We start from the raw sequence: 24,111 nt of genomic DNA on the forward strand, positions 1-24,111 counted from the left end.
CCAAGCCTCTTTTATTCCATCCTGTATTGTTGCTCTTACTGCATTAAAATAGAGAACAATTTAAAGCGATTGACAAAAGAAGCAATGAAGATATGATGCAGCAAATGGTTAGGGTCTGAAATGTACTCAGATTGTGGTGGACACAGGTTCAATTATGGCATTCAAAAGGGATTTGGATAAACACCTGCTTAGTAAAGAAATAACTGGACAATGGAAAAAAGGCAGGTGTGTGGGATTGGCAGGGTTGTTTTTGCTGTGACAAAGTGGGTTGAATTATTTCCTTCATGCTGTACCCATTCTATGATTCAATAACAAACACACTTAAAAAATTTGCTTTTAATGTTGAGTAATTTTTAAAATGGAAGTATTTATGTTCTAAACCTCTTCTGTTTCCATGCAGTAGTCCTATAAATGCCAAAAAGGTGAGCACCACAATTGGCAATGATTCGTACATTGGGCTTTGGAGAAACTACCTTATTCTTTGCTGCAGTGCAGCAACATGTAACACAGCTACTTCAGGGTCAGTGCGGTGTTCCCCTCCTGAGACGCTGGCGTCAACTCCTGATAGTGGATATAGTTTGGATTCTAAGGTAAGCACGTCTTCATTGTCCAAAAATTAATAAAGAACTCTCTTGAGCAGAATGGAGAAGGAAAATAAATTCCTGGATTGTGCCCTCATTCTCTGACAAAGCAACTTATATGTGTAAATGGCTTAGCCGTTAGTATTTCAAAACATTCACAGGTAGAGCAGAAAGAATGTTTTTAGCACATGGCTTCTGAAACATGTCTCATTTCACTGTATTGTTAGGCATGTTGAAAACAACTTGGGGCACTAATGTTCCATTTTTGCAAAATTATATTTATTTTATCTTAAGAATTAGCTTTCCATGCAATCAAATTATCTTCAAAAATGCACTCACATCTACTGGCAAGGCTTTTTCATACATCTCTGTGAAAACTAATATCAATAATTGTTAGGCATTTGTGTTCTCTGCATCTGAAAACCTTAAGAAAATATGATTGCGAACGAAGTATTTCCAGTGAATGGTAACATGCCCTATGTTCTTGCTTGACCATTGTTCCTGTAATAAATTCTCCAAAATTGATTTGAATTCCATTGGATTGGCTTGCTCTGTGTGCTACTGCCAGCAAATCACTACCACTCCTTTACCCACAGACTAAATTGTCCCCTACTACCTCTACATTTCTATTAATTTCCCCCTGTTGAGCAACTTTCTGTACCATGATGCTATGGTCAGTTTGCTCATCCACCCTACAGCCACTGTTTTCATCTGTACTTTCACTGATTTAATTAGTCCCACTTTGAACTCTTGCTGTTTTAACTGGTCCTATCTTGAACACTTGCTGTTTTAACAGAGAGAGAGAAAATTGGGAATTATAGGCTGCTATGGTTGATAACAGCAGTGAGGAAAATGCTGGAATCTATTATTAAGGACATGGAACACAGCACTTAAGAATTCATAGCATGATCAGGCAGAGTCAATATTTTTTTTGATAAATTTGGACTTTGATAAATCTAAACATTTTTTGAAGATGTAGCCAGCAGGATAGATAAGGTGGAACCAATGGATGTTAATGTATTTGGTTTCAAAAGCCATTCACAATGTTGCTACAGAAAACAAAGTTGGAATAAAAGGGCTATACATTGGGATGGCATGGTGACACTAATGAAGTACTTATAAAGATCACTGCTTGGGCTCTGCAATCTGTTAATAGCTGAAGGAATCAGGTTTAATGTATCCAAGTTTGCTGCTGATTAAAAGCCAGATGCGTAAATAAGCTGTGAGGAGGAGGTAAAAAGGTTGCAAAGAAATGTGATGAGTAAATTATGAGGGAGGAAAAATGGAAAAGTAGCATTTTTTTTAAAAAAAGTAAATGCTGGTGTTCAGGAGGATTTGGATATTCTAGCACTCAAAAATCAAAGTTAACATGCCGTGGAGGTGGTGGGATAGTGGTATTGTCACCGGACTAATAATGCAGAGGTCCAGATTAACGTTCAAGGGACATAGGTTCAAATCCCCAGACACCTCAGAATTTAAATAAAAATTTGGAATTGAAAACTAGTCTTGGTAACAGTGACTATTGAAACCATTGTCATAAAAACCCATCTGGTTCACTAATGTCATACAAATCAAGAATAGGCCACTCAGCCCTTCGAGCCTGCTCCGCCATTCTCAATTCCACATTCCTGTCTATCCCCGAGAGCCTTTCAGCTCTTGCTCATCAAGAATCTATCTACCTTTTCCTCTTCCTCAAAGATTCAACTTCTGTCACCTTTTGAGGAAGAGAGTTCCAAAGATACTCAACTCTCGAGTTGTTGAACATGGATTGACCTGAAGCCGCTTCAGTGAGATAGGAGTTCTTAAATCAAAAAATTTTTGTTTTCAGCTCCAAGGATGTACGGGTTAGGTTGATTGGCCTTGCTAAATTGCCCCTTTGTGTCAGGGGGATTAGTGGGGTTATGGGGATAGGGTCTGGATGGGATTGATGTTAGTGCAGGTTCAATGGGCTGATTGACCTCCTGTTCTGTAGGGATTCTCTGATTCTAGTTACAAAGCACCAACTAGGCTGGGGGAGACCTCAAGGAAAAGGGCCATAATTATGATAATGCTGTATGCTGTCCTGAGTGCCCTCTTCACTTATTCATATTATGTAACTGTCTGCCACTCAGTGCATTTTGTAGAGAAATTGCTGCTTTTATAGGGAGAAGTTGCTGAATTTTGCAGTTGTGAACGTTTTTAAGTAAATTGTTTTAAATATAGTTTTGTTATTCCCGTATGCTGAGTAAAAAAAAATTGCTTTGCTGTCTGCCCCATTTTCAATTTATTTGCTGATGCGATGGTATTGATGGATATAATATTTTATCTCTGTCAATCAAATCTTTCTTTAATTCTCTTTTAGTTCCTGATTTGACTCTAATTTATCCTATTTCCTTCTTTAGTGTTCCTCATTGTATTTCTCAATTCCATTTGTTAAGAAACTGGTGCCATTCACTAAGATTTCAGATGACTTGCTGACCTTACTGTACAATTATCAACTCACACTTGCAACAATTTACAGCATAAGAACTGTTTGAACTGTAGCTCAGTTAAGCCCGGTGTCTTTGATGTTTGCGTAGATTGCTTTCTTTTTTGTGGAAATAAAAAATGTAAAGGAAGCGGATAGAAAAGGCATTAACATTTGCAATAAACAGTGGAGGAATAGGCAGTTGCTTCGTTTTCATTTTTGGTTGCAGATTGCATTTTGAATGGTATAAATCCAGAGTTGGGAGAAATGAGTAATGTTTGTGCGAATGTTATGAATGGAATGTTGCAGACAGAAGACTTGCTGACTACACGTAAACTCACCCAGTGGACCACAAATGTAGACAAATAAGAACTTGCCAAAGTGCTTTTCAATAAATGAGTATGTTTTTGAAGTGCAGCCACTGATATGTATATAACCAAGGGATTGAGCAGATAAATCCAAAATTAAACTGAGAACAGGACATGAGACCACACGTTCCTGTTAGTTTAAAAGTACAATGGCTTGCAAGATAATCTTCAAGCAAAAAATGTTCATCATATGGCATAGTCTTTTGTGTGGATTCATGCCAGCAGAAGGCATGCAATTAATTTTAGAATTCTAGCAGCCTAGGTTCCTTAAAGCCAAATCAAAACGGACAATCCTCTTCCTTGTCCATAATTATTTTGAGAAACATGGTAGCTGATTTAGGATCCCAGAAACAACGAATGTGTTTTTAGTTTGGGAAATGGTGGGAGGGGGCAGAGGTTGTTAGCGTGGACAAGTACTCATCTTTCATATGCCCTTGTCTTCTTTAGTCCTGACTTGAGCAGGTATTTGGGGCCTTTCTTTAACATTTCATCCAAAAGATACCACTTCAACAATACAGTACTCCCATAGTAGTACTCTGAAATGTTAGCTGAGGTCATGACTGTAGTAGGGATTAAGTCCACAAACATCTGACTGAAACAAGGAGTACTACCGACTGAATCCATTTGACATTTCTAATAGTAGCTAGTGGAATAGGTAGCAGGAAATTCTGAAGATATGAACTTTGTATGAATGTGAATAGCTTGTGATTAATTTATTTGTAATTTCAGATAATTGGCATTCCATCTCCATCCTCATTATTCAAGTTTATAGTTCCAATGATGCGCTCTGAGAGCATGGAAATTACAGAATCTCTGGTGCTGGGGCTTGGCAGGACCAATCCTGTAGCATTTAGGTAAGAGCATTTCACTGCACAAGTTTCATACTGCTTATTCTTTGTCAGCAGCAGCAAAGCACATTAACATACATTTAATTTGGTTTCTCTTTCAAGAAATTGGAGATCAGCATCTTCAGTTTAGGATTACCCAAATATCCATAATTTTTGGGAGTCAGTTCAAAAGTCAGTTGGTTACATTTATTTACTATCTCCAGCTGCTTATGTCCTGGGAACTAATGACATTACTTTGTGCTCTTATGTGACCCAAAAACTATAATAATGAATTGGGGGTGGGGGTGTGGGTGTCCTGCTGTACTGTACCTACCTTTGAGAGTTTGATGCATTTTTTTGTATAAAATGAAAAGAACTTTAGTAAAAATATAATTTAAAAAAGAAGAAAGGGTTGAGCTTAGTTTTCACACTGATTGAGAAAAACTCATAGACGAATTCCATCAAAAAAAAGCTTCAGCTGACAGCTATCTTTTCTTCATATTGAATTATAGTCTTTGTTGTCAATTTAAGGAGACATGATGGAATAGTGGTACTGTCACTATCCAGACGCCCAGGCTACTGCTCTGGGAGTATGGGTCATATCCCATCTCAGCAGTTGGGGGAATTTTAAGTTCAATTCACAAAATCTGAAATTAAAGGCTAGCCTCAGTAATGGTGACCATGAAAGTACCGTTGGTTGCTGTAAAAAAAAACCCATCTGGTTCACTAATGTCCTTTCGGGAAAGAAATGTTCTACCCTAGATCTTGTTCCAGATCCACAGAATGTGGTTGACGCTTAACTGTCTCCTGCAATGATCTAGCAAGGCATTTGATTCAAGGGTAATAAAGAATGGACAATAAATGCTGGCCTTGATGGCAATGCCCACGTCCCATGAAAGATATAAATAAAATAAAAAATTGCAAGCTAAATTTAACAGATATTTCAAGGGTACTTTAAATCCATAAATGCTGAATTTTAAGTAGCTTAGATTTGACTTGATTTTTTTTGCAGAGACTTAATAGAAGAACTTCATCCCATTATAAAAGAAGCACTTGAAAGGCGACCAGAGGTAACTAAAAACTGAACTGAGCTCATATTTCATTGATAATTTTCCAGATGATCTGCTTACAAAGTTTGCTTTTGTTGTGAATCGTTTTGAGCACAGGATTTTCAAAAAGTAAAAGAACCTGACAAATATCTTTTCTGTGTTTGACATTTTGACATTCCGTAGCATCGAAATGATTGAGCAAACAATATTTATCATTAAGTCAGTGCATTCTGCCAAAGTCTCTCGCAGTTCATTAAACCACCCTTTCAAAATCCCAAATGTCCAGCGGTTGGCCACTGATTTACAATGACAATTCTGTGGTTTATGATTTGCTCCTCCACACCCACACCTTCAATGCCCCAATCCCCATTTAAAACATTACTCTCGCATCCTGTTCCTCCAGAAATGGCTCCCATCCCCTCTTCCTTAAGTGAGAGGGACATGGACTTGAAAGGATATGGCACATAAGTGGGCAAGCCATTCACCACAAGATCTGGCTGAACAGTATAAAGCAGGACCTTGTCCAGAATTTTTGTCTGCTGAAACTGTTCACTATTCCAGGATCATTCTGGAATGCAAAGATAGCCTTGGATCTATTTTCTCTGTAGCACACTGTCTATTAAATTTCCTTCGTTGTCTGCTTCACCTTCATCTCCAACAATAACGGGCTTTGTCAATAGGGGCATGGCGTACAAAAGCAATACTGTTTTGTTGCGCTTGCATAGATCACTGATTTGGCCTAGGCTGGAGTGTTGTGTCCAGTTCTGGGTGCCACACTTGGGAAGGATGTGAAAGAATTGGAAAGAGTGCAGAAAAGATTCACGAGAATGGTTCCAAGGATGCAAAACTTCAGTTATAAAGGTAGATTGGAGAAATTGAGACTCTTTTCCATGGAGAAGAGAAGGCTGGGAGATTTGTTAGAGGTATTCAAAGTCATCAGGTGGCTGGACAGAGTAATTAGGGGGGAGCTGTTCATATTGGTGGAACAAGAGGGCACAGATTTAAGGCAATTGCAAAAGAAGCAAGGGACACATGAGGAAAAACATTTTTACACAGTGGATGGTTAGGATCTGGAGTATGATTCCTGAGTGTCATGGAGGAAAAGTCTATTGAGGCTTTCAAAAGGGAATTGGATCATTGAGAAAAGGAAAACTTTTCCTGGCGACAGGAAGAAGTTGGAGGAGTGGCACTAGGTGAATTGCTCCTTCAGAGAGCCAACACAGATGCAGTGGGGCAAATGGTTTCCTTCTGTGCTGTAACCATGCCATGACAATGATTCTAACAAGTGTGAGAATGCTTCTTTGTCAGTAAGATTAAAAGGCTGTGATCAGCTGTCTCCCCCAACCTCCCCTCTTCCATCAGGTCAGAGCTTCTAAGGTTCCCCTCTGCCCTAATGCCGAATTTGCATCTTTATCCCGTTTCTCGTTTATATGCCCTCATGCCGCCTTCAAACAAATCTTGCCCCTCCCGCTTTCTTGACTCTATTCCTATTAAACTGCTGACCAGAAGCTTAGATAGCCCGCTGTTAGTTCATATTATTAACAGTTCCCTTTGTTCTGATATTGTTCCCTCTCCTCCAAACCTGATGTCATCAATCCTCTTTCAAAAAAAACCAACCCTAACCCCCTCAATCCAAGTAAACTATTGCCACATCTCTGACCATATTCCTGTCAAAAGATTTTAAATTTTGGTCATTGCCAAAAACTACAAATTTTTCCCTGCCCTTTCTGTTTGAGCCCCTTCAATCAAATTTGTGCAGTACTGAAATTGTTTTTATCCGCGTGCACGTGATATTCTGTATGGCCGAGAGTGTTAAACTAATCTTTCCCATCATTGTTGACTTGTCTGCTGCCTTCGACATAGTTCACCACGTTCTCTTGCTCTAATGCTTCTCCACCACCTTCTAGCTGAGCTGACTGCACCCACCTGTTTCCATTGTTACTGTAGTTGGTGCAGCTTCTCTTTCTGATCATCTGGTGGTCCCCAAGGATCTATCCTTGACACCCTTCTATACTTAAATACATGCTGTCCTTTGATGACATCACCCAAAAACAAATGCTGGAATTTAACCACCTCACCTGCCTGATGTTGGTAACATGTCACCCGAGGCCAACAGAGAATTCTGTTCTGTGAGTCTTGCCCACCCTGATTCTGGGGCGGGTGTGCCGGTAAAATTCCAGCAAAAGTGTCTGTACGCGTAACTGAAAACATCAAATTTTACTTCACCACCACCACTGCCTCATGTGAACAACTGTTGTCCCCTCCGCTGTCTCTAAATTGTCAAACGCCTGACCAACAGTCTACCAGATGAGCAGACATTTCCTCTAAATACCAGGAAGACCAAAGTCATAATTGTTTCCTAGCCATTAGCGCTGTCCCTCTCCCTGGCAATTGAATGAAGCTGAACCAGACTGTTTACCACCCTTGTATCATATTTGACCTCGAGATGAACCTCTAAGCAGATAACTGTGTTGTCAACAATGCTGCCTATTTCCACCTCAAAACTTCACCCAACTTTGACCTGCCTCCTCCTGCTGAAACCTTCATCATTGCATCTTGCCTGACTATTTTAATGCATTTCCCAGTTTTCGTCCTCTTAGTTACTCCATTGTTGGCGAATGTGCTTTCATCAGTCAAGACCCCAAGGTCCTGACTTTCCACCCTAACCATTTCCACTTGTCTTCTGCTCTTTCCTCCTTTAAAACATTCCTTTAATCCTCTCTTTTTGACCAAGTTGTTGGTTGTCTGCCCTTATATCTCCTTATATAGCTTGGTATCAATTTTGTTTGATAATGTTTCCGTGAAGCACCTTGAAGTTTTGCTTTACCTAATTAAAGATGTTATGCAAGTGCAAGTAACTTCACAGAAATTCAGATATTTTCATTCAGTGTGAAACATGCTTTTAAATAAATTAATTCTTTCTTGGCTATTTCAAAATATAACATATAAAAAACTCATGTCTATGTGTGCTTGTTACTTTGCTTCTTGTTGTCATGTTGAAACAGTTGCTAGCATGTTGGCCAATTTGAATGCAGCAATATCTCACAAATAGCAATGTGGTAATGACCAGTGTTTTGGAGATGTTGGATGAGGAATGAATATACGTCAAAACACAAGGGAGAATTAACTCTTTTGCTGTTCCTCAAATAATACGATTGGATATTTTACGTGCAACTGAGTAAACAAACTAGGTTTTACATTTTGGGTCTGAAAAGTCAGATCTCCGACAACGCAGAACTGTCCTAGTGCTGCAGTGAAGTGTCTGCTCGGATCTTTTGTTCATGTCTTGGAATGGAATTTGAACCCAGAACCCCCTGACCTTAAGTGAGAATGCTACAAATGAGCCACAGCTGATGTAGATCCACAAGATGGCAATGCAGAATAAAAGTTGTTCAACAGTTCATGTAACATGCCTCCCTTCATAGCATCATGACCAAATTTTAATCACCTAACCTAAGATCACCTCTTATTTGTACAATCACCTCTTGCTGCCACCACCACCTCCCACAATCATCTACACAACAATCTCTGAAGAAGTAGTATGCCACCTTCTTTTAAGTTTTCATGCACTCCACCTTCAAATGAACTTGTTCAGAGAATCCAGTTGTGTGACTCCATACAGATGTGTGCTTTCACCACCACATGTTTATATAGTCAGCTGTTTTCTCCCTTTAACTTTTTTTGTCTCCACTTTTCCCTTACTTGTCCTTAGCCATTTTCATTCTCTTCCCATTCTTCCAAGCCAGAATATAGACGGGGGTTTATATAATTGAACCACACTAATAATTGTTTACCATAAAAATAAGTGGCATTTGAAAAATGAATGAAGATATTCATCGAGATTATTATGGTAATTATTTGTTGTCTGTTCTTATATTATTTTAAAAATTGCCTCTTTGGCATAATATGGTGTCAGAAGATTATTCTTTGGTATGATCTTTGCACCAAATAAAAAGGTAGCAACTTAATTCCGAGAATGCATGCAAGTACTGGTACAAAATTTTCTTTAAATAAGTGGAATTGACCTCAATGCATAAGCAACAGTCACAAGTGAGTTGTGTTTGTTTGGAACCTGTTCTGTATTCAATTTATACAGTTGATGGCTGTAGTTTTTAAAATATATTTATGTAAATGAAGAAAATCTGAAACTTTAGATCTATCTATATGTCATGAGAAGATTATGTAGCTTTATCCCCATTCAATATTTCAGCTAAGAGTTGTTCTTGGCTCTCATGATATGTTAGAGATTTCAGAGTGTGTAATTTTATTTAAGCATTTTGTACAGTTTTTGCACATATTTGACTTTGCTATTCTGTATTGGAATGGTTATGTTTTGTAGCTTCACTAACACCTTTAGCTTTTTGCAACCAAATCAAAACCAGTTCATCAAAGCTGAAGTTGGGCTATTTGTTAGAAGTTACCTATTGAAAAAGAATACACTGTTTAACAGCCACCAGCATGATTTGTCAATTTCTAACTACTGTAATTTGAAAATGTAGTTCAGTTTCATAAAAATGTGATAAATATTGAAAGAAACTTGATATTGACAGACTTTGAAAGCCTCCGTGCATATTTTACACACCAAGGTTTTTTTTGTAGTAATGTCCGTAATGATTCCAATTTGACTGTGACAGTGTCTGCACTTTTGGAAATTTATGGGCTATAATCACACACTTGCTATAATTTTTATTTAGCAAGTTGTTTAAGCAGCTTTAGGCAGCAATTTCATTTTACCACGTGTATTGTGGAACTTCAAAACACAGAAACTAAGTAATATTTGTGTCTGTGATGCAGAATATGAAACGACGCAGGCGTCGAGATATTTTGCGAGTGCAACTCGTGAGGATCTTTGAGCTACTAGCAGATGCTGGTGTAATTAGTCACACGTAAGTAACAGACATATAGTTAGATTCCAATTTTATGACAACAATTACAAGGGGAAAATTATGCTATTCGAAATGTACTACATGGTTTTTGATTGTTGTGACTGATGTGATATTGAGCTATGAAGACCAGAACTAGGAATAAAAGATTGATTAGGGCCAGTCAGGGACAGTAGTGGGAAGTTGTGCGTGGAGCCTGAAGAGATAGGAGAGGCACTAAATGACTTTTTTTGTCAGTATTCACGCAGGAAAAAGTCAATGTAGTTGAGGAGAATGCTGAGATACAGGCTTTTAGACTAGACGGTACATAAGGGGGAGGTGTTAGCAATTCTTGCAAGCATGAAAATAGGTAAGTCCCCTGGGCCGGATAGGATTTATCCTAGGATTCTCTGGGAGGCTAGGGAGGAGATTGCAGAGCCTTTGGCTTTTATCTTTATATCATTGGCTACAGGTATAGTGCCAGAAGACTGGAGGATAGCAAATGTTGTCCCCTTGTTCAAGAAGGGGTGTAGAGACCATCCTGGAAATTATAGATCGTGAGCCTTATGTTGTGGGCAAAGTTTTGGAAAGGATTATAAGAGATAGGATTTATAATCATCTAGAGAGAAATAATTTGATTAAGGATAGCCAACACAGTTTTGTGAAGGGTTGGTCATGCTTCACAAACCTTATTGAGTTCTTTGAGAAGGTGACCAAAGAGGTGGATAAGAGTAAAGCAGTTGATGTGGTGTATATGGATTTTAGCAAAGCGTTTGATAAGGTTCCCCATGGTAGGCTACTGCAGAAAATATAGATGCATGGGATTGAGGGTGATTTAGCAGTTTGGATCAGGAATTGGCTAGTTCATAGAAGACAGAGGGCGGTGGTTGATGGGAAGTATTCAACCTGGAGTTCAGTTACTAGTGGTGTACCGCAGGGATCTGTTTTGGGGCTACTGCTGTTTGTCATTTTTATAAATGACGTAGATGAGGGTGTAAAGGATGGGTTAGTAAACTTGTGGATGACACTAAAGTTGGAGGAGTTGTAGACAGTGAGGATGCATGTTACAGTTTGCAGAGGGACATAGATAAGCTGCAGAGCTGGACTGAGAGGTGGCAAATGGAGTTTAATGCAGAAAAGTGTGAGGTGATTCACTTTGGAAGGAGTAACAGGGTTTCAGAATATTGGGCTAATGGAAGGACTCTTGGTAGTGTCGATGAGCAGAGAGATCTCGGTGTACATGTGCATAGATCCCTGAAAGTGGGCACCCAGGTTGGTAAGATTGTTAAGAAGGTGTACGGTGTGTTAGCTTTTATTGGTAGAGGGATTGAATTTCGGAGCCGTGACATCATGTTGCAGCTGTACAAAGTACAGCGGCCGCACTTGGAGTATTGCGTACAGTTCTGGTCGCCGCATTATAACAAAGATGTGGAGGCATTGGAAAGGGTGCAGAGGACGTTTACCAGGATGTTGCCTGGTATAGTGGGAAGGTCTTATGAGGAAAGGCTGAGGGACTTGAGGTTGTTTTCATTAGAGAGAAGGTTAAGAGGTGACCTAATTGAGGCATACAAGATGATCAGAGGATTAGATAGGGTGGACAGTGAGAGCCTTTTTCCTTGGATGGTGATGGCTAACATGAGGGGACATAGCTTTAAACTGAGGGGTGATAAATATAGGATGGATGTCAGAGGTAGGTTCTTTACTCAGAGGGTAGTAAGGGCATGGAATGCCCTGCCTGCAGCAGTTGTGGACTCGCCAACTTTAAGGGCATTCAAATGGTCATTGGATAGGCCCATAGATAATATTGGAATAGTTTAGGTTAGAGGGTCATTAGATTGGTTCCACTGGTCGGCGCAACATCAAAGGCCGAAGGGCCTGTACTGCGCTGTAATGTTCTATGTTCTAGAAGCATCTCAGCTTTGATCCTGGCTGCTCATGTAGTTGATCTCAAACAAGCTTGCAAGAGATGTCATGAAATTGACCTCTGTGTTTGTGATTAGGGAGGGGAAAATGTCAGGATTGTCTTCTGTGGTGGTGTCCCACATAACTGAGTAATTTAAATAACATTCATTATGTAGGAATACGCAAAAGAATCATCTTTAGCCCTCACCACATTCTCATGTATCCAAAGTTGAAGTGGTGCCTGTGAGTTTGAGTAGGAGGCTTTATATGAAGATAGGGATTAAGGGACAATGGGGAGAGGCAGCCTAAGAGGATTGTTGACAACGTGAGTAGAGATGGACATTGAAATCATAAAGGATAAGGAGTTAGTTCAGAGGTTGAGGAATGGTGTATTGATGGGAAACACACGATTCAACTGGGGAGAATGGCTGGAAAAGGATATTATTGGGAAGGTGGAAGGCTTGGACTAAAGGAGGTGCTCAAAGGAGGGGATGGTGTTAGAGGATTAGAAGGTGAGACCAAGATATGATCTTTAGATGAGTCATACTGTCATGGCAGCAGATTGGGCAAAGGGGGTCTTGGAAGGTATACTAAGGCACTGGCAACTTCATGAAGACATGAGGCATCACCAACTATGAGCCAAGTACCTGTCAAAGTCAATGCAGTCATCCAAAATAAGATTTGGATGGAAATGTGTTTGCTTTCTAAGAATGGACATTCTCGAGGGGAATGTGGAGCAGTATGGTAATTGTTGATGCCCTGGCAGAGTCCAAAGAGGAGATGAAGAATAGTGAGCAGGGCGCAAAGAAAGTTTACAGGATTGGCATCAGGCAAACAAAATGGGAGGGTAAACAAAAGAAAATGGAGCAGCAGTGGTTACTACTTCCAAGGGGGAGTGACAGTTGACCTGGTACATTGATATGATTAAAGATTATAGTCCACTAAACATAAATTTATGCATTATTCAAACACATTTACTTTTTCTTTTGTTTACCTTTACTTCCATGTCTGTGTTGTGGGATCCATCACTATTTTTGTGCACAGATTCATTGATTAGCTATCAATTTCAATTATTCACCATGTACCATCGTGTCAGAACTTACTGCACTGTTTTGTATATTGACCTGTTTTTTGAAGCAGAAGTAATTGGGCGTAATTTCTTTCATTTTGTTTTCTGGTTATAGAAAGGAAATGTTCACAAAGCGAAGCTGTAACTTCTTAACAATCACTGAGAAAGAAGGAAAAGCTTAGGAAGGAAATATTTATGCTGTATACTTTATAACTTCCTGACATTGGAAAAATTTAGACTAACATTTTAATCTAAATTTTTGGTCTAAAAGTACAATATTTTCTTTACCAATTTATGAATATTTTGCATTGTTAATTTGTTTCAGAAATGAAATGAAGTGCAAACTGCCAGTGCCTCTATCACTTGGCAAGGAATTCATATTTAATTTACACATAATTTAAATGAAGAGAACAATATGACGTTTTTGTCAATTAAGTCGTAAAACTGTTTTTGGTTTAAACTGTATTGCTATTTCAGTTTGTTTTTTAAATAAGTGTTTACATTAGTCAATGGTAATTCTTCCAAACTGGTTACCATTGCAAGAGGTGAAACTCTGTTTTGATATAAATTTAAAATGATAGTTGGGGGAAAAAAAGCCTTTCTAATACTTATTCAGCATTTGTACTGAACATCACATTAAATAACTACTTTGCTTGATTTGTCCAATTTACTGAATTTGTTGTCATGAAACTGCAGTTTTTTTTTCCCAAACTTAGTGCATCACTGAGCATATGTCAGCACACTATATATCACAAATTCTGCCAGATGTACGGCATTATAACATTCCAAATTTTGAAGGAAAGCAAAGCTCCCAATCAGTGTAGCCTTCTTCACTAAGGGACTCATTTGTGCTGTGTGTATGAACACTTCTCAACATTGCTTCTCACCTGAAGTATGGTGATTCTCTGGTTAATTCACCACCAGTCAGGCTCTCTCCCACAAAGGGGATAACAGTCTATGGTCACCTGGGACTATAGTGATTTTACCTTTACCAGCAGTAGTGCAGAAAGGTTACCCGTGAGTTGGGAGTACTTATACCAAAACAGAGTAAATACAGCACACTTTTGGCATTGGGGTTTGCAGTCTTTTGGAAGTATTGTGTTAAAGTTATATGTAATTCTGGAGATAGCATGCCATCATTCCATGCTGAATGTTCTAATAGCTGATTCTGATTAAGGAAGGGCAGTGACAATTGAAGACACAATTTATCTGTTCATTACTTGGAATTTTACTTAAATTTAGCACCATACATTTTTCTCAAATGTATTGGTATAATCTCAACGTAGATTTTCTTAAAGTTAGTTAGTTTGTGTTTTTGGTGTTCTTATGTATTCTTTGTATTTTCTCTTCCCCTCCCACAAACATCAGTGGAAGTGGAGGCCTTGATAATGAAACACATTCCCTTAATAACACTTTGTTGGAGTATGTTGATCTAACAAGGCAGCTGCTAGAAGCTGAGAACGACAAGGATTCTGACACGTTGAAGGATATCCGATGCCATTTCAGTGCCTTGGTGGCAAATATTATTCAAAATGTCCCAGGTACATGTAATTACAAAATAAGCAATGTGTTAATATGGTAACAACTTTGATTAAGTAATATGCAGTAAGAATCTAAATGTTAACAAATACATGGTTGCCTTTCTTTTAATTAATGGAGGCCAGCAATATTTATTAATTTAGAATATTTATAATAATGAGAGGTGCAGCTTAACATAACCTGGTTCAGTCTTAGGACCCGATTTTACCAGTTTGATTCTAATCTGGGAGTGTTTCAGATCCGACTTTTAGATCTGTTCTCGGGTGTCCCCATAGGCATTCTGCCTGAAAAAAAAGCAGCGATTCTGAATTGCGCTGTCGAAGCCTATGGGCGGGGCTTATTGCGCCTGAAACACTGCAGCTCCAATAGGGCCCTCCAACTGTGCGTGCGCAGTAAAATCAAATAGAAAAACGCTCCCTTGCCATATTGGTCCCGGGCCTGATAATGCCTCCTGCCTGGCCCCCACAGACATTGCCCCATCCCCACAACATAACTGACTCCCTTATCCCCACCGATTACACGCAGACAGCCATCTGACCCTCCTCCCCCCACCCCACCACCACCACTACCACCACACTGGAATCCCCAAATCGGACTTCTATAGACCATGTCTGTTTGCACTGAATCTGGATGGGCGAATGCAGTGGTAAAGAGGGAAATGCTGTTAAGTTTGGGCATCCAGCCCATTAAGTCAATTGAAATGTGTGCAAAATGCATTTAAATTGCCGTCATGCCTTTTTAGGTGCAGTCTCTTTCGTAGCCAGTTTAGGCGCTTGCTAAAGGGGGAACAGGTGCGGGTGCGGAGGCGGTTGCAGATTGTACTACTCGCCTCACGCCAGGCTTTACCAAGCTTTTGTGCCTGAAAACAGGTGCAACTTGTTGGTAAAATCAGGCCCTTAGTGTGTTTTTCCCAAAACCTGTAACATCAGTGTAATGCAAGTTTGTTTAACATCAATATCAGTAACAATGTAAATCTTGTTAAGTCTCAACTTTGCTTTATAATGTACCAGTTTAAACTTTTGGAGTGTAATTGTACCCTGAAGATCTAGAATCTGAGAAGGTAAGGAAATAATACAAGAACTATTAGCTGTAGAAGGAAAGCCACAAAATATAAATGAACTAGAGCACACTATGGATGAAAATCTTCCAAAAAAATTTGAAATGTCAAATTTGTGTAAAAACTGGAGTAAATCCCAATGGATTTTTTCAGCGGGATTTTCAAAATGAATCTTCCACACTTTGTGCACTGCAGAGTGCACTAGTATGAATCCCATTAAAATGAGGGGGCTGTATTGCTGCCGGAGAGGCTGGTAGCATAGCGCTGAGCAGCCCGCTGCACATGCGCTGATCTGTCAGTGTCAAGATCACACATGCACAGTAGCTTCGCACTGCTGGTCTTCTAATCGCTAGGCAGCTCACTCGCTGGCCAGCCCCGCAGTCCTGCAACGCTGGCTGTGAGATCCCCCCCCACCCTCCGAGTATGGAGCTCCCAGACCTGTCTGGGCCAGCCCTGACTCCCACCCCAGGGCGCCTCGATTTCTCCCCCTTCTGCAGTCCTGATCTCCCAATTATCATTCATGATGTGTTGAGACTGTGATGTGGAAATTGCTTTGCCAACATTCACACTGACCTTTAGACTTGCCATAAGGCAACTAGGTGCCCTAAAAAGGTGTGACCTGTCTTCCCCTGATTCTACTTCACTGCAGCAGAGTTCCATGAGGAATGCTGCACAATTCTGGGAAAACTGGACTTGGAAGGTCTCCGAAGAAATGTGGAGAAGCTTTGGGTCAGAGAATTTAGGAACAAAGTGACAAGTTGATGATCATTACTATTGCTAGAAAGATCTGGACCCATGTTTGAATAACATAATAAATATTTAAAATAACAAAGGAATTCAAGTGGAGCAAAAACCCATAACCTTAAAAGTTATTCTAAAAATAGGCTTTAAAACTAAAGATTGCAGAAGACACACAATCATAGTAACAATGTTATCATTTAATTAGATGAGAAGTCAGCAGTAATCTTCTGGACTTTGAAAGTTGAGGCAGTCTTATTTGAAGACCAGTTGGGACTTTCTCAATACAGAGCTCACCACTTGCATCTGCCTATATCTGGCAACTGATATAAATCATCTATCATTATCATAGGCATCAATTACCATGGCACCGCTCAAACCACTATGAAAGTGGACTATTCTGAGCAATTCTAGCAGTTGTTTGTGCCTCATTAAAGTGTGATGACCCATTCATCTTTCAGGCAACCAACAGCCTTTAGCCACCTGTCACCATGGGGAGGCAAAAAATGGGGATTATTTCCGTTCTTTCGAAATAATTGCTGGCTACACTGGCCATCGCGTATAGCCAGAAAATTGCATTGACAGCAACATACCTGCTCTAATCAGTGGAAATTTAGTCCAGTAATCAGAATGCCAATGATTTTTACCAGTCAGATTGAGCAAGGCTAATGTAGATTTGAAATGAATATGTTCTACGTAAGCCTTCATCTATGAGTATGAGAGTACATTAGATCCAAAATCTGACTCCTGCCAAAAAAGAACTACATTTTTAAACCATTGTCTAGCAGTCATGCATCAGAAGAGATTTTTGTTTAAATTGTTTTAAAGGTAAATATTACACTGTGCTTAATTTATCCAGGAGATGTTCTGTGATTGATTTTACTTTTTCGTCTTTCCTTACAGTGCACCAACGCAGGGCCATCTTTCCACAGCAGAGTTTGCGCCATAGTCTGTTTATGTTGTTCAGTCACTGGGCCGGTCCTTTTAGCATAATGTTTACTCCTTTGGACAGATACAGTGATAGGAACATGCAAATTAACCGGCACCAGTATTCTGCATTAAAGGTACAGACAATACCTCACACGTTTTGCTGAACCTAATTCTATATGTGGTAGCATTATGTAATTCTAGATGTAGCAGAATTATGTTATGTCCTACTAGTTGCTTCCTGTCATTTGACAAATATTAGTGAGCAATATTTTTCTGGGTCAAAAGAAGTTGAACACCAGTGATAGTGAAAAGCCATGACTTTCCATTTAATGCCCAACAACTATCGGCACTATTAAACCATATATGCCTATTGACTACAACAGAGAAATTCTCAGTTTTGTTTTAGTCATGGTTACGGCTTTTACACATGTGAAGGAATGGCTGTGCTCAAAATATCTCAAATCAGCTTCTTTCTTCATTCAACTTGTTTTGGCACGTTTGTCGTCCATTAACTGGAAATTTAGGTAGGACATTCCAAACCACAGGAACTCGGCATAAAAATAATCTCTTGTTGCTTCCAGCTTCTTGCCAATCAAAAATCTGTATCCTCTGGTTCCTGACCTTTCTGCCACTGAGCACTAGTTAACCTCCTAATGACAATTCTGGTCCCAATCTGTCTGTCTTGAACAGGTCCCTCATGCTGCAGCATCAGTCTCAATGCCTCTTGCACTATTACTCAAGCTGCCCTTTTTCTTTTTCTCCCATACTCCCTAGTGCATTGCACTTCAGAGATTGCTATCTTTGAGTAATATTGAAAGGAATGTGGTGATAAGTAAAACACAAATCCTGTATAATTTAGATATGAGCTAAGTTTAACAGGCTTATAAATTTATATACAGTAAAAGTAGTATGTATATATTCATCATTGAAGGGTTGAGCTTCATGCCTGGTGAAAGGAGCAAACTAAATACTTACACTATTGCAGCGGTAAATGAATTGTGTGTGTTCAATTGCATGCAAGATAAACATTGATCCCTTGTGACAGCATAATATGACAAATCTGTTTGAACTCCAATTGCACTAGCTTAATTTAAACTTTTGATAATATATTTATCACAGTTGGACAGCACTAATGCACACTTAGGCTGCTGCTGTTTATCTCTGGGATAGATGCCTAACTGAATACAAATTGATTGTGATAATGTCACCTGAATTATTTACATATGGTGGAAATGTCTACCTGATACCTGGAGTCATTGATCCCACTGTTATGAGAAGGCATATTTATAGGGAGCCTCTTCACAATATCACTCTAGTTAACTACATATGCTATTTTTATACTGGATTTTATATGTTTTTAAAGAAGGATAATGGGGTTAATACATGGGCTCCTGGAATGAAGCCTGCTTAACAAGATTATGGATCTAAAACTTAGGTGTGGGAGATGGCAAGTCTAATTGGTGGAATTCCTCTTTTTCAAGTAATTGTAGTGCACCAAGTAGTGCAAAATATACTTTGATAAAATCAGTTTAAAAAGTGAAAATTCAAAAAACACTTGTAGTCTTGTGATGAATTGCGTGGGTAAATACAAACAAGTAGTGGCGATTAAACACACTGTTACCTTCACCTTAAATTCAACAAAAGAATGAATAGTTGATATTTCTAATAGTAACCTATTGTCAACCTTGTACTATAGACACTTAGCACTAAACCTATGTTGTTTTGGTCAGGAGGATTGTCACAATTATTTCCTTGAATCATTTATGTCAATCTCATTTTTCATCACCATAGGCTATGTCAGCTGTGCTGTGTTGTGGGCCTGTGTCTGATAATGTAGGTCTGTCATCAGATGGCTACTTGTACAAGTGGTTGGATAACATCCTGGATTCTCAAGAAAAAAAGGTAAACATTATCTTGAAAAGCATTTTGATTTGATTTATTATTGTCACTTGTTAGAATACAGTGAAAAGTATTGTTTCCTGCACATTATACAGACAAAAAATACTGTTCATATGGAAGGAAACGTGAGTGCCCAGAATAGAGTATTACAGTTATAGCCAGGGTGTAGAGAAAGGTCAACTTAATGCAAGGTACGTCCATTCAAAAGTCTGATGGCAGCAGGGAAGAAGCTGTTCTTGTGTCACTTGGTACATGACCTCAGACTTTTGTATCTTTTTCCCAAAGGAAGAAAGTGGAAGAGAGAAAGCCCGTGCTGCATGGGGTTCTTAATTATGCTGGCTGCTTTGCCGAGGCAATGGGAAGGGTAGACAGAGTCAATGGATGGGAGGCTGGTTTGCATGATGGATTGGGCAACATTCACCACCTTTTGTAGTTACTTGCGATCTTGGGCAGAGCAGGAGCCATACCAAGCTATGATACAACCAGAAAGAATGCTTTCTATTGTGCATCTGTAAAAGTTGGTGAGAGTTGTAGCTCACATGCCAAATTTCCTTAGTCTTCTGAAAAGTAGAGGCGTTGGTGGACTTTCTTAACAGTTGTGTAGGAATGGGGGGACCAGGACAGGTTGTTGGTGATCTGGACACCTAAAAACTTGAAGCTCTTGATCCCTTCTACTTCGTCCCCATTGATATAGACAGGGGCATGTTCTTCTCTATGCTTCCTGAAGTCGATGACAAGCTCCTTTGTTTTGTTGCCATTGAGGAAGAAACTAATGTCGCTGTACCAATTCACCAGATTCTCCATCTCATTCCTGTACTCTGTCTTGTCATTGTTTGAGATCCGACCGACCATGCTGGTGTTGTCAGCAAACTTGAAAATTGAGGTGGAGATGAATTTGGCCACAGTCATAGGTGTATTAGTAGGGAGCTGAGAACACAGCCTTGTGGGGCACCTGTGTTGAGGATGACCATGGAGGTGGTGTTGTTGCTTATCCTTATTGATTGTGGTCTGTGGGTTAATAAGTTCAGGATCCAGTCGCAGAGGGAGGAGCCGAGGCCTAGGCCACAGAGTTTGGAGATGAATTTTGTAGATCATAGATGAATGCGATAAATATCATGCATAAAAGTAATAATTTGAGCAATATGAAAAATCATATGAACTTGAATGTAGTCTTTGGTCTCTTTATGTTCTGAAAACTCAATACTTAAAGATAGTATTAAAGATACTAAAGATAGACTTAAAGATAGATGCCCCAGGGATCTGTTCTAGGACCCTTGCTGTTTGTCATTTTCATAAATGACCTGGATGAGGAAGTGGAAGGATGGGTGAGTAAGTTCGCTGATGACACGAAGGTTGGTGGTGTTGTGGATGGTCTGGAAGGATGGCAAAAGTTGCAGCAGGACTGGGCGGAGAAGTGGCAGATGGACTTCAACACGGATAAATGCGTAGTCGTCCATTTTGGCAGAACCAACGGGATGAATGAGTACACTATCAAGGGCAGGAGTCTTGGTAGTGTTGAGGAGCAGAAGGATCTTGGGGTCCGGGTCCACAGGACTCTTAAATCGGCCTCGCAGGTGGAAGAGGTGGTCAAGAAGGCGTATGGTGTACTGGCCTTCATAAATCGAGGGATTGAGTTTAGGAGTCGGGAGGTAATGCTGCAACTTTATAAGACCCTTGTCAGGCCTCATTTGGAGTACTGTGCGCAGTTCTGGTCGCCTCACTATAGGAAAGACGTAGAAGTAATTGAAAGGGTACAGAGGAGATTTACAAGGATGTTGCCTGGACTGGGAGGCATGCCTTATGAAGTTAGGTTGAGGGAACTGGGTCTCTTTTCCCTGGAGAGACGTAGGTTGAGAGGCGACCTGATAGAGGTTTATAAAATGTTGAGAGGAATAGATAGGGTGGATTCTCAGAGGCTATTTCCCCGGGTTGAAATGGTCGCTACGAGAGGACACAGGTTTAAGGTGCGGGGAGGAAAGTACAGAAGTGATGTTAGGGGTAAGTTTTTCACTCAGAGGGTGGTGAGTGAATGGAATCGGCTGCCGTCAGTGGTGGTGGAGGCGAACTCGCTGGGGTCTTTTAAAAGACTTCTGGATGAGTATATGGGGTTTTATGGGATTGGGGGTTATAGATAGGTGTTGATGTGATCGGCGCAACTCGTGGGCCGAAGGCCCTGTTTGTGCTGTAGTGTTCTATGTTCTATGTTCTAGTATTGTAAAGACTGTTTTTATATGATGCATGAATATGGTTGTCTTCTTTCATGGCAAAATTGATTTCAGTTGGTTGCTCAAGCTGTTAATTGCATGGATCTGTACAATTAATTGTGCCTGTCTTTAACAGTCAGTATTAAAATAATCTGTGAAATAAATTTATTCCTATTGTTTAAAAATTAACTGTGTATTATACATGCTTTCTTTAGGTTCACCAGTTAGGCTGTGAAGCTGTAATGCTTTTACTAGAGTTGAATCCAGACCAAAGTAATCTGATGTACTGGGCTGTAGATCGATGCTATACAGGTTCAAGGCGTGTTGCAGCTGGATGTTTCAAGGCAATAGCCAATGTGTTTCATAACCGGTAGGAATTAAGCTATTCTCCTACTGATGGCTAAGTAATAATGCATATGTGAGCTGGAACTAAGGTAGCTTGATTGGATCTTAGGAGCAATGAACACTTGTAAGCAGGCTAGCTTGATTATATAACTATTATTTCAATTGGTCACTGGGAAGGAAGACCTGAATTATCCTTCCAATTTTACCGCTCTCTATGTTGCACAGTCTCCCCTGACCCCATCCCCTCTTCCACTGCAACAGTTAGCTTTCAGCAAAAGCTTCAGCTCATCCATCTACCTCCGCATTTGAACTGAATTTGGAGCTCATTAAATTATGATTTTTCTGCTCACTTCACCTCCACACCTGCCTTTTTGGCCAGGATCATCATCTCCTGCATAGTATACCCTTTTTCCTATTTTCAGAATCCTTGTTCGACCTGGACCCCTCAATCTGGCCTCAGGCCCTCTCGAGATCTCTGCACTGGTAATTTAGCTGGTATGACATCATCAATCTCCATTACTCTACTCCACTTTCTTGCATTAACTTAGCTCCCTATGAACATGCAACACTTTGCTCTATCAGTCCAACCCTAACGTTGTCACCCAGCAGTTTAAAGACATGTCTTATTTGATAAACAGGTCTTGCGGTAGCTAATCAGTAACTCTTCAACACCACCTCCTAACTTCCCTGGAGCATAACCCCTACCACCAATTGTAAAAATGAGGAGGAAGAGCTACTAACCCCAAAAGCACAGAACTCCAGTAACATCTTTAGAATTAAAAAATTAAAAGATTTATTTTAGAGAAACTTAAGCACACAAGATTAAAGTTACACAGTGAAAACAATCTTACAGAAGAATGCCGCCCCCCCGCAGAAAAAAACTGCTTAGCCAATAGTGCACCAGTGAATTTACCTTTGTGGCAACAACGCCTTTAATAAATTTTAATCATAAAACTCCTGTAATATTAACCAAGTCAAAGAATTCTGTTACTTTAGCAAAGGTATATGCACAACTTCTCAAACATTTTCAGTCTGGTGTGGAATTCCAGAAAGGAGGTTCAAAAACAAAGTCTCTTTTAGCTTAACACTAGGTGGCTGCTTCTAATTCAAGACTTTCACAACTTCTCCCACACAAAGGAGCTGGTCCTCAGGGATCTCCCCCCTCCTCCTCCCCCCCCCCTCCTCCTCCTCCCCCCCTCCTCCTCCTCCCCCCCCTCCTCCTCCTCCCCCCCCTCCTCCTCCTCCCCCCCCTCCTCCTCCTCCCCCCCCTCCTCCTCCTCCCCCCCTCCTCCCCCACAATTGACACAACTCAGTTAAAATATTCTTCCTTAACTGACTTTTTCCCCTTTATTTCAGGTTCCATTGTCTGCAACACTCTTTTAACTCAATTTCTTCAAAACTAAAAATCTTTCATGTTTTTTGATTTTGCCTCTACTTTCAGGTCAATAAAAGTTTCTGCTGTTCATTGATTAAACCATTGTAAGATATAAAGGTTCCTTAGCACCTCTGAACTCCCTTTTGAAATTCTGCAGCTCAAAAAACCAAATTTCCCAGTTCTTTCACAATGTTGATTTTAGAGCCAATCTATTTTCACGTAACTCAAACTTACCATAATCTCTCATTGCAAATGCACCAAAATAACACCTTTAACCTTTCAACTCTTAGCCCTCACAGACAACCTGTCTCTAGAAACACTCCCCTTGTTTGATTAACCTGGACACACAAATAAGCACACAGCTTTCTTTACCTACACAGAATACCAACATAATCACCCAAAAAATCAAACTGCATTTCTGATCACAACGAACTTCACGCCATCACTTTTCATACAAACACTGACCTCAACTCCTCTGGAGAGGAATTGTCCCTCAGTGACCTCCAGCCTCAATCCCCCAACCCCATGCAGCCTGCTTCAGTTTCCTTTCCACAAATTATAAACAGGACTGCCTTGGTGGACCCATTGTTTCAACCTGTTTTTGCTCCATGAAACTTATTTCTTCATATCCGCATTCTATTTGCCTTCCGTGGTCCCAGCCCTTCCCACTTGCATCCACAGCACAATTTCCCAGTCCTGTTTCCTTTTCACCAAGAATGTCCAATTTGTATACACTGTCACTCCTCACAAGGACAGATTAAGACCTCCTTCCATGAATGGAGGCCTCTCCATTCATCACCATCGCTCTCCACCTGGCCGACCTTGTTCTCACATTGAGCAACTTATTTGACTTCACTTATGTCTTATTAATAAAGGGTATTATCAGGAGAACCCAAATGGATCTTAACTCTGCCTGCACA

At 40.0% G+C, this 24,111-nt stretch overlaps 1 protein-coding gene across 12 annotated transcripts in view; it reads left to right on the plus strand.

Annotated features, from left to right (window-relative positions):
- Positions 1–24,111, plus strand: part of fryl (furry homolog, like) — a 474,495-nt gene that overhangs the window by 292,241 nt on the left and 158,143 nt on the right. For all 12 annotated transcript variants that reach the window (XR_013886541.1, XM_080187850.1, XM_080187842.1 and 9 more), the window contains 8 exons: positions 401–590; positions 4,125–4,249; positions 5,235–5,292; positions 10,066–10,157; positions 14,473–14,645; positions 17,342–17,502; positions 19,160–19,270; positions 21,687–21,841. Coding sequence is in view for 11 of the 12 variants with exons in the window: in XM_080187850.1 (XP_080043976.1) it covers positions 401–590; positions 4,125–4,249; positions 5,235–5,292; positions 10,066–10,157; positions 14,473–14,645; positions 17,342–17,502; positions 19,160–19,270; positions 21,687–21,841 (1,065 nt within the window). In the remaining variant the exon portion in view is untranslated. The remainder of the gene's footprint in view (positions 1–400; positions 591–4,124; positions 4,250–5,234; positions 5,293–10,065; positions 10,158–14,472; positions 14,646–17,341; positions 17,503–19,159; positions 19,271–21,686; positions 21,842–24,111) is intronic.

Source organism: Carcharhinus amblyrhynchos, chromosome 1 (genome assembly GCF_965287045.1).
Source record: "Carcharhinus amblyrhynchos chromosome 1, sCarAmb.v2.hapA, whole genome shotgun sequence".
Taxonomy (NCBI): domain Eukaryota; kingdom Metazoa; phylum Chordata; class Chondrichthyes; order Carcharhiniformes; family Carcharhinidae; genus Carcharhinus; species Carcharhinus amblyrhynchos.